The sequence below is a fragment of the Macrosteles quadrilineatus genome, unplaced genomic scaffold (genome assembly GCF_028750875.1).
Source record: "Macrosteles quadrilineatus isolate MER2022 unplaced genomic scaffold, UCM_ALF_1.0 Scaffold_8__2_contigs__length_117827958, whole genome shotgun sequence".
Classification (NCBI taxonomy): Eukaryota; Metazoa; Arthropoda; class Insecta; order Hemiptera; family Cicadellidae; genus Macrosteles; species Macrosteles quadrilineatus.
In genome coordinates, this window is record NW_026542601.1 from 66,930,708 (window position 1) to 66,942,843 (window position 12,136).

Genomic DNA, 12,136 nt, shown 5'->3' on the forward strand with positions numbered 1-12,136 from the left:
AAAACAACAACAAGCAAGGTCTTGTCCTAACACTGTTACACAGCTCAAAACTGTAAACGAAATTATGATTCCCTCTAAAACAAATAAAATAAGGAACAACAGTTGCGATATCCGAAATCCAATACAACCCTGTTACACCGAATAGCCCCTCACGGCGAGATTAAACCGTGATAATCGATAGCAACAACCGAACATTCGGTTGTGCGAGTACTAGTTAGAGGCAGTGCGGCCGCGACCATGTCCCCGAGCACTACCCTCCTACTGGTCGCTCTGTCGTGTACCTTGGTCGTTCCTTGGACCTCTGCCTCGGAGGGTGTCCAAGTGACCGTGGGAGGCCTCGGGGAAGTCCTGGGCTCCACCTCCTCATCGGCGTGGACCTCCAGGACAATCTATCAGTTCCAGGGAATCCCTTACGCCAAGTCTCCCTCCAAGGGAAATAGGTTTAAGGTAATTTGTTTTTAGAGAAAAACACTAATAGAAGTAGATTAATGAGAAATAACATAGTCTGTGTATGATTTACAACATTTCTGACTACTGACTAAAGTACTACAAATACCTGGTCCATAAAGCTGCTCCATAAATTACTATATAAAGTAGTATTTTTTGTTGGGTACTGAAACTTATCGACTTTCAACAATTTATATATTACCTTAGATATTTAGTACACAGTACTAAAGCATGTGGACAATACGGAAAGCTAATATTATTACAGGTAGTATTAATACATTGAATTGATTGATATAATTGGTGTATAGTACTCAACCGTAGCAAATTTGGTTAATTATTGTAATAGACTTTTGTAAGGGCTGAACCGGATTACGTGCCTATATAAACTAACTATCTTTTAGATTCTACAGATTGTAATCTAATTTTACCATACGATTAGAAAAGATATTCTAGGCTCAACTAAAAATAATATTAACTTCGAAGAACGTATTTTACTGCACATTCATCACAAAATTCTAAATGCAGTTTCCCGTGGGTGATAGTCCGTGCGTCATGGTGAAAAAAATAGATGCAGTGTCCAACAAACTATGGCAAGAGAAATGGAACCAAGGAATAAGAAAATAGGGAAACCTTTTGAAAAAAATGAAAATGAAAAACAATTGACAATTTTTAATTTGCAGTTGTCATTTTATATTCGTCTATTAGTAATCAAAAGTCTAAATGATATTTCGTAAATAAATATGTGAAAGATAAAGACAATGCGTATGGCCTCAGATACCTATTTGGTTCCTTCTTAATTGTTGGAATCTAAATAAAAAAAAGTTTAAAAACTAACACTTATAAATTAGCAATAATTTTATTGGCTTGACAGATACTAAAAGGATATTAGTGGACTGTATAAATGAAAACTGTGATGAACGAAGTGCTAAACCGAAACTAATGCGGTAAATGTGAATTATTACTAATGAAATACGTGGTGGGATCTGCCTCTCACGTCCTGTATGAAGCTATGAGTTGAACAATGTGATGCTCGTCAAAACACTGACAAAAGACACCTTCCTCGCCCCAGATTGGAGTTACAAAATTCCAAGGACTGGCGAGGAAGCATTGAGTCTCCCGAGCGCCGAGGGCAAATGAGTGTCCCAGCGCCGAGGGCAAATGAGTGTCCCAGCGCCGAGGCCATAAATTACCAAAGGTTCTGCTCAGTGGTGCAGAAGTGACAAGGGTTAATACCTTCTCTTTAAAATGGTATCAATGAGTTTAATCTGTGAAGCAGTAAAGGTTAAGTTAAGTTAATCATTCAAGATTCCGTGCGAGCATCTCCAAAGTACGAGAGTCAGTAAGCTGAATTAAAAAATATTCATTCAATGTTAATTTAGAGTTCGAGACGTATGTCTGCAATGAAATTTATGTAAAATTAACGTAATTCCAGTGCTGATTGTCTACAATGCTCAATTAGGCACACGCCTTTACCGCAGTTCGTTGCTTTTGTGAATTCCAATTCGGCTGTCAAAACTGTTAGATTATGCCAGATAGCCTGTTCGGCGCTGGGGAGACGCGGCGCTCGGGAGACTCGGCGCTCGGGAGACGGCATCGCTCCAGATTGGAGTTACAAAATTCCAAGGACTGGTCAGGAAGGGTCCGTTCTTTCGTAGAAGGGCGATGTTTATTACTCTGTACCGGTGCTAAAAGCCGACAAGTGGTCCTAATAGCAGGATCAGTGGTACCAAGAGTTTCTTACTGAATAACCCAGTACAAAAGTAATCATTTTATATTTTCAACATTGTAATCTGCATACGATAAACGTCAAACGTAAACAGAATAAATTTAACATTGTGTTATTAGTAAGGTGTATAAAAGTCAACTACATGAGTTGCATGTGTTAAACCATCAATTTGAATGCAAAACAAGGTAAACTTATTCAGAATTATTCTAATGAGCAAATCTTAGCACGAAGGTACCATGAAGACTAAAGTAATTCTATGTGAACTACTCACACAACCATAACCCGTCTAAAACTATGCCAACTAAATCATACATAATAATGTTTTATGTTTTACCTTGGGCGTTTGAGTTACAGTAATTGTCCATAGATCCTTACTTCATTACTTTGCATAGTGACGTACCTGTACACTTGGTTTAAGCTATATGAACCCAGGGCAAATAAGTGTATTGCTTATTGCTCCTAGTAGACACAAAAATAAGCTTTTATAGCCAAGACCAAGACCATGTATTAAAATCGCATTGTGCAGGGACAACTGGAACATCAAAAAGCTACTGGCTTTTAAGGGTTAGATAAGTTTCGTGTTGCCGACTTGCCTTGCCTTCATAGGCGAACATGAGCGAAGGACAAGTTGATTGAATTAAACGACAGCTTAGTTACAGCTGTTACAGGCTACAATCGCCAACAGCTGATCCAGCTTTGAGCCGCCAGAAAGCTACTGAATCTTCTCGTGATTGGACCTAAAACCTTAATGTTTGGCAAACACTATAACCATTTAGCACCCAAATACCTAACAATTAAGTCACACCAACAAACAATTCTTATTCTTATGGTCATAATAAGTAGACTTCTCATCCCATTGTACATTTTGAAGTTCATTTTCGTTGTTAATGATTATATCTCTTAAGCCGGGTTTTCCTAGGCGCGGAGTCGGCGAGCGGAGAGAGGAACGCGGAGAGCGGACTCCACTTGGTTAGGTAATTTAATGTTACTGTTTTCCTAGAAGTGGAGCTGAATGCCATGTTAATTTCAATTCCGCTCTCCGCGTTCCTCTCTCCGCTCGCCGACTCCGCGCCTAGGAAAACCCAGCTTTATTTGTAAAAACGATGTTTTAAATTACTGAACTAAAGCCGGGTTTTCCTAGGCACGGAATCGGCGGGCGGAGAGAGGAACGCGGAGAGCGGACTCCACTTGTCTTAGGCAATTTAATGTTACTGTTTTCCTAGAAGCGGAGCGGAATGCCATGTTAATTTCAATTCCGCTCTCCGCGTTCCTCTCTCCGCTCTCCGCTTCCGCGCCTTGGAAAACCCAGCGTAACAAGAAGAAAATGCAAAACCATCTCTACACTTCAACGGACAGAATTGCGTTCACCTGATCAATAGGATGAGAAATCTACTAAAGACTAAAGGTACGACTGGTTAAATTCTGTCTTCGTTTTTTTTTTTTTAACTATTCTATGGTAAAATTGAACAGATCTAAACTATGTTAACGGTAACCAAGTGAACTTACAACTTACAAAAATTAGAGCTAATATTTAAATCTATTCAAAATCGTGGAATATTATATTTTTCGTAAACATAATTGAAATAAAATCTTCCTTCCTAGTTTAGTTGGTTTAAATGTATAAACAATTCCATACAGTACTTTACCAAAATTAATGTATCCCAAGTTACAGTGAGAAGCAAAGGCATTAAACAATAATCGTACATGTAGATCACCCAATGTGTTTAATAATTGTTTAATATTTATTTTTGAGTTTTAGGAACACAAACGTATTTTATTTACCTAATTACGTAGCTTGTGTATGTGTAGTTCTAAATGGCCCACGGGTTTCCACAAGTATGCCAGCAAAGATGTTGGCGAAGCGCCTATTTCAGTTTCACAAGTTTGTGCTAAGATTCAAGTCTTAAAAGTGTTCTTTGTTTTCGGACTTGAAGCTTTAAAGTAAGTCGAAGACCTTTCACGAGTTAAACATTCTAAAGTCTTACTGTCACCTCCAAACATATTCTGATAAAGATACAAAATTCCATGAAAATATAATTGAACCTTTAATTTAACAACTTAAACGTCTAAAAGAGTACGAATACAGCTCAAGACAATCCTAAATTTGTGATTTATTTTTGTTGAAATTGTGAGGATATTTTGATTATTCAAAATGTACATATTCGTATATATCATAAACAAGCAACTAACTGTAAAATCTAATATATAAAATTCTCGTGTCACAGTGTTTGTCTGCAAACTCCTCCGGAACGACTTCACCGATCGTTATGAAATTTGGTGTGTAAATTCTGTAGGTATGCGAATCGGACGTAAACTATTTCCCGTTTCGAAATTCTTAAAAGGGCTCCGCCCCAGTGGCTCTGGAGTTTCCCATGTTAACCTTATGAGAAATGGAATTAATGAATCTTAACAGCTGTTTCAATTAAACAAGTTGGTTCTGTTCTATGATGTTCAATAGCATTAAAGTTACAAGGATTACCAACAGGGTGCAGCACTATTATTTCTTTTACATTTATGACAACAGCTAATTTGCAACCAAAAGGTGAGTGAGCGTAGCGAACGAACTTCAACCTGGAGGCGAGTTAGCGTAGCGAACGAGCTCCAACCTGAAGGCAAGTGAGCGCAGCGAACGAGCTCCAACCTAAAGGTGAGTGAGCGTAGCGAACGAACTTCAACCAGGACGTGATTGAGCGATGCGAACGAGATCATCTTGAAAATTAAACGTAACGGTACTTTCTTTCCATCGGTCTGTCTTAGGGGAAACCTATAACTTAGGCGATACGAAGTTCGCTGGGTCAGCTAGTATATATTATATAAAGCTCAAATACCACTGACTCATTCATTCATTCATTCACTCACTCATCACGAAATCTAAGAAACCATAAGACCTAGGAACCTGAAACTTGGCAGGCATCTTCCTTTTGGGTGGTAGACGCTCACTAAGAAAGGATTTCACCCTCCGACCTCTGGGCTCCACCCCAGTGGCTCTGGAGTTTCCCGTGTTAACCTTATGAGAAATGGAATTATTGAATCTTAACAGCTGTTTCAATTAAACAAATTGGTTCTGTTCAATGATGTTCAATAGCATTAAAGTTACAAGGATTACCAACAGGGTGCAGCACTATTATTTCTTTTACATTTATGACAACAGCTAATTTGCAACCAAAAGGTGAGTGAGCGGAGCGAACGAACCTCAACCTGGAAGCGAGTCAGCGTAGCGAACGAGCTAACCTGAAGGCAAGTGAGCGCAGCAAACGAGCTCCAACCTAGAGGTGAGTGAGCGTAGCGAACGAGCTCCAACCTAAAGGTGAGTGAGCGTAGCGAACGAACTTCAACCAGGACGTGATTGAGCCATGCGAACGAGATCATCTTGAAAATTAAGAAGTTAAACGGGGCAAAGCCCGCAGTTTACAGCTAGTAATATTCATATAAGAATTACTTTTAAAATTTACTTTCAATTGGTATCAAATTGCTGATTGTACCAACAATTTCACGTCGTTTTTCCTGTTACGATGGTACAAATTTACCTAATGGAAGTTGTTTTACTGATATTTAAAAACATTCAATCTTTTAGCTTTGGACTCTTCCCACGTATAATTATTACAATTCAAGGCACAAAGCTTTTACGTTTATTCTTTTTTAAATGTGTTAATCACATGAATGAACTTGCATGAGTCACCCACGTAAAACTATAAAACACTAATCTAAAAGATTTTTTAAATACCTATTTTTGGTGGAATATCAGAACCACTTTAATTATTAAAATACTGTATCAATAAATCACAAAGTGTTTATTTCCAATTCTCTCTGCGATTCATCGAAATAAACCAGTTAATTCTGGACCAGTGCTAATATTCATTCATTGCGCCATTTTTAGAAATTATTAAGTTATTTGAAATAGATTTACATTTTCCAACCGTCTATTTCAAATCATTTAACCTTAGTTAATTTAAAATGGTTAAGATTACGATTAATAGGTTAAGCATTAAATGGAAACGTTGTCTTTTCAATACAACGTTAGTTCTTCAGTGGTTTAATAACTTACTGACCAATAATTTGTGTTAAACGACAAGGCTTGATGAAATGGCCTTGAAATGAAACGTCAGTTTCGAAACTAGTCGCTTGAAAGACTATTCCAGGATTTACGACGTAAGGTACGTAAACATATTTTAAACTGTCTTAAATAAATCCTGAAGACAATGGTGAATAAACCAATAATTACATAAAACACATCTATAAAGCCCTAAGTACACATGAACTTTTAAGAAAACTACAAGTCACATCCCCATAAACCATATACTTAAAATGTTCGTCATGACGAGAAACCTTGAGCAAAACTATCCATTATTTCATAAATTGCCCTTTAAGGTCGTAATTCCTTTGTAAAATGAATTTTCTATATACCTAATGTCAAAATTACCTCAGCTGTACTTATTATTTCAATTTATTGCCTTATAGCCCAGGCAAATTAGACATATGCTCCCCAAAAAATCGTCTAAAGCTGGAAAGTGTTTAAATACCTTTTGGGGGTCCCAAATAAGACTCCTGTGAGTTTGCGACGGATTCTGTCGTCTGCTTAAGTTTTGGGAGTCGAAAAACTATGAAAATTTTGCACTTTTTTCAGTTTTTCGCTTATAACTCCTAAATAACGAATCCTAAGGAAAATAATGTTCGAAGGTGTCTTTTAGGGCATTAAATTCCGCGTCGATTGATGTTAAATACGTCAAAATCGGCCGAGCCGTTTAGCCGCTGTAGCTTTTCAAAGTTGGGATATTTTCATCAACATTGCCAAAAGGTTGATTATTTGACCAATCCTAAACGACGCATGCTATACAAAAATGCGCCTGTAGTTAGTTTGGAAAACACAAAATTTTGCGTAGAATTATGATTATGAATGGCTAGATAGTGGTTTATTTCATGGTTATCATCCAGAGGTTTATCCAAGAATGTGTGAAGGGAAGGGTAGCAAGACCCCCTATGCAATTTTAAATCTAATATTGTTGAGGGGGTTAAAAATATTCTAGGATTCGTCCTAAGCTCCCATTTATACGATCCCATCTCTGGACACTCCGGAATGATGTTAAGCGATTCTAATATATAATTAGATATTACAACGAGAAAGATTTTATTAAATATAGCAAAAATGTTGTTTTTTAGCTTAATAAACGAAAGATGATAATGGACGGATGTACAGTTGTACTATGTACTTAGTATTTAGCTATGTATTTACTATGTAATTAGCCGATAAAAAAACGATTGGGAGTTTTCGTAGATTTTACCATATAACTTTTCTACTTCTCGTCATTGGAATCTTAAGAATAAGGATTCATTCTTTGCTCTTATTTGTCTTGCCACAAATGGTGACATTCGGTACCATCTTTTTCGTCAGATATCGAATTGAGATAATCGTGCCCCTTGCAAGTCTTTCAGACAGTAGTGCATTATATCCCTGCATTTAATATGGAGCGAGAAAATGTAAACCTTTTTAACATGTACATGAGATAGGTAGACGGAGTTGAGAAGTTCTTATCGAACCGGTGGATTAGCCGTAGTGATGGGAGTTAACCCATTGACGTTAATTTTCCATACCTAGCTCTCTGAATTAAGTACAATTTTAAATAAGCTCTAAAAGATTGGTGGATGATCAGCCCCCTTTGTTAGAATCAAAGTCAAAATTAGTTGAAAGTGTCCTCTAGAAGAGACCAACCCTCACTTGATTTGGATATTTTCTGCTCCCAACCATGTATAGGGCCAACCTGCTTCTGCAACTTCGCCAAGCGTTGTAACCCGTCAGAACACAGTGAGATCCATATTGATTGGAGTAAACAGAATGAGTAGTTTTAGGCTACATGAATAGTTAGATTTTCGACTCTTCTACATCACGCTTTCTTCATCAAACTGCGCTAGTGGGGACGGACCTATTTTTAATCCAAAGTATGATTCAAATTGAGGCTTGGATTTAATGTGGAATATCACGTGTTGACTGAGGGGGCAGATTCTTCTTTAACCTTTGCTGTTGCCATCACAGCTCGCGATTAATGTCACCACTTCCTTTTAATCTGCACAGTTTATGGTCATTATAGGCTTGCCTATTTACGATTTTCTTGCAAGCTGTGCCTTTCCATTATGCTTTATACATATATCGCGTTGATGCTATCATATGGGATAACTGCTGAGCTGATTGACATGAGCGAACTATTTTCAGTAAATGGGTCGTGACACTGGAACCATTTGATGAATTTCTTTTTGATCCCACCGTATCCGTGGAGTTTATATTGTCAACTTGCTGATAATATGTTGACGAGGTGATCCCACAATATACCTTAACTTGATGGGTAGCATTCACTGCGATGGGCTTGCCAGCGAACCATCGGGCTAGGTCCACATCATTGATTCCCCTATCTCGGAAAAAGCTCTCCACAGTAAGATGTTGCTCTCATGAGCACTTACTTGTTCATAGGCCGTGCTGCACGATCCATGACGTCACACTAGTGGGTAGATTCACTGCCATATCCCCTATGTTTTTGGTAATTAGGCTGGTTGTTTGCCAGATTTCAATGGTAAGATTTTAAACTTGACAAGCATCTGATCCAGTGTTAACAATCAATAGCGGTTAAATGGTGAAGCCGATCTTAATGAATTGGAAAACATTCTACGCAGACGTTTATGCTCTTCAAACTAACTACAGGAACATTTTTTTCTATAGCATGCGTTAGAAGATGTAAGCCAAAAACTGAAAGATGAATACAGGGATAGATCGTATATAATGGGTGGTTGGGATGAATCCTAGAATTTTCGGAACCTCAGACAACAATATTAGACTTAAAATTACATAGGGGGTCTTACTCTCATCACACCTTGTTAGATAAACCTCTAGATGACCATCATGGAATAAACCACTATCTAATAATTCATAATCCATTTAAGGACGGGATCTATGTTGTTACCAATTTTATTAAAATTTCCCAACTTTAACTTTAATGCTTTTTTTAATGAAATGGCGTCCATAGAAAGTAAGTAACAATCAATTGCCATTATTGATTAATAAAAAAAACATAATATGCAGAATTTTGTGTTTTCCAAACTAACTACAGGTGCATTTTTGTATAGCATGCGTCGTTTAGGAGTTTTAAGCCGAAAACTGGTCAAATAATCAACCTTTTGGCCATGTTGATGAAAATATCACACCTTTGAAAAGCTACAGCGGCTAAACGGCTCGGCCGATTTTGACGTATTTAACATCAATCGACGCGGAATTTATTGCACTAAAAGACACCTTTGAACAACATTTTCCTTAGAATTCGTTTTTTAGGAGTTATAAGCGAAAAACTGAAAAAAGTGCAAAATTTTCATAGTTTTTCGACTCCCAAAACTTAAGCAGACGTCAGAATCCGTCGCAAACTCACATGAGTCTTATTTGGGACCCCCAAAAGGTATTAAAACACTTTCCAGCTTTAGACGATTTTTTGGGGAGCACACCCTATATTTGATCTAATTTGCCTGGACTATTATTAAAATCAGGTGTGATTATTTGTTTGTTTTACTGTATTTAGTTTATTTCAGGTTAACTTAACCAATCAATAGTTTTATTAATACGTTTATACTTATGAAGTCTAACGGGGTGAAGCCCGTGGGTAACAGCTAGTTGGAATAAATCCAATTTGGTAGCAACATTTTGCTGACATTTAGTTGTAAATTTGGTGTTCAAATTTCGAAGCGTTTACTATGTTAAAATTAAATTAGTTATACTAGATCTAATTTCCTAGTTGGGTTTCAATTTGATTGTTACGCATTTAGAAAACATTGTCATTGGGAATTCTAATTTGAAGATTACTTTCTTATGCAGGTTGGGTATTCTTCATGCTCTGTAGTAAATCGGCATTTGAATGCTGAGTAACATTTTGGCACTCCATCTTAGGTAAACAAGTTGATGCTTTATTGTTCTGTATCATGTTAGCACCCATGTAACATGTCTGTGCTTTTTTGTTCGGTAACATAATTGCATTCTAGCCGAGTGTACACGAGACCAGTACGCAGGCAGATTGCCTTAGGTAACGTGAAATATACTTTATAATTGTTTTCTTTTGACTTCTAGGCTTTTCAGGCTCTAGCCCAGGATCTTTATCCACATTACTTTAGGCTGAACCTACGGGTTTCGAAATTTTCACTTAGATAAAACTCTTTGGTGATTTGGCGGGATTTGAACCCGGGACCCCAGGGATCTACCACTAGGACGCTCTAATGCTCACTAACATGATAGCGCTATGTTCAGTAACATGCTGGCTTTCAATGTTCAGGAACATGTTGGCTCTATGATGTTCAGTAACATGATAGTGCTCTAATGTTCAGTAACATGCTGGCTTTCAATGTTCAGGAACATGTTGGCTCTATGATGTTCAGTAACATGATAGTGCTCTAATGTTCAGTAACATGCTGGCTTTCAATGTTCAGGAACATGTTGGCTCTATGATGTTCAGTAATATGATAGTGCTCTAATGTTCAGTAACATGCTGGCTTTCAATGTTCAGGAACATGTTGGCTCTATGATGTTCAGTAACATGATAGTGCTCTAATGTTCAGTAACATGCTGGCTTTCAATGTTCAGGAACATGTTGGCTCTATGATGTTCAGTAACATGATAGTGCTCTAATGTTCAGTAGCATGATGGCGTCCTAATGCTCGGAAACATTTTGGTGCTCTAATGTTCAGAAACATTTTGGTGCTCTTAATAGTCCAGGAGCTGAGGGGGTTTGAGCATGCATGAAAGTAGTACGCAATGTTATTGCTGATTATTGTAATATGGACTGTGGTGATCAAAATTACGTATGTCGCCTATTTCAAAAGTGGTCGATAAGGTGGGGGGGAGGTGGCAAACATGGCGGTTTGCGCTATGCGTTAAAACGCTGATGGTTCGAAAACGGTAAAAGATAGAACATCGGTTAAAACGTCGTTGGAATTCTAAAAATGTGGACAACAATAATGGTTATTGGGTACGAGGTCGTATCTCTATAAATAAACAAGTTATTGTATAAAATATGTAAAAATGGACTTTTCGTGTAGTTTTTTAACCGAAAGTAGAATTAAATTGTGAGTGTCGCAAAGAAGTAATATCAAATATCTTTGCTGATAGTTGTAATATGGACTGTGGTGATAAAAAATACGCATGTCGCCTACTTTTCAGGTGGTCGAGAACTTGGGGGGAGGGGGGCAAAGATAGCGGAACGCGCTATGCATCGAGACGACTGTAGCTCGAGAACGGTACGAGATAGGACATCGGTTAAAACGTAGTTTTAATCCAAAAAATATTGCCAATAGAAAAGGCAATTGGGTAAAATGTTGTATCTTAACTAATAAAAAAGTTATAACAATAATAAGTTTAACAAAATCTACGTCGTACAGCTATTTTTTTCGAAAATCGTATGGATTGTTGATAAATAATAGTGTAATTCCTTAATTACTCGGCTATATATTAACTAGATGCATTTTCCTATAAACAAAAAATATATTATTACGAATACATTTGGTTTAAAATGTAAAACACGGCCTCCAAACTACATATAATACTTGGGGTTTCGCCGCAATCAAATGCATAATACAGACTACCACTACAAATCCAATTTTAATTATTATAAAGTTGTAGGTTATTATAATATGATTATGTAACAGATTCTTATTCAGTTATTCAGTTCTTATTAACAGTTGTGCCGATATCAGCAGCACTGCGCAGCAATTATGACGCAACCTATCGGACGAACCCCAAGGCGTTTGGAGGCCGTGTTTTACATTTTAAACCAAATGTATTCGTAATAATATATTTTTTTCTCATAAGAAAATGCATCTAGTTAATATATTGCCGAATAATTAAGGAATTACACTATTATTTATCAACAATCCATACGATTTATGAAAAAAAAGCCGTACGACGTAGATTTTGTTAAACTTATTATTGTTATAACTTTTTTA

The 12,136-nt window shown here is 37.2% G+C and overlaps 1 protein-coding gene across 1 annotated transcript in view; it reads left to right on the forward strand.

The window, feature by feature from the left end:
• Positions 1–237: 237 nt before the first annotated feature.
• The window catches only part of LOC129000443 (glutactin-like), a 52,755-nt gene continuing 40,856 nt past the window's right edge, over positions 238–12,136 (forward strand). The window contains exon 1 of the mRNA XM_054427407.1: positions 238–447. Within this exon, the coding sequence (XP_054283382.1) occupies positions 238–447 (210 nt within the window). The remainder of the gene's footprint in view (positions 448–12,136) is intronic.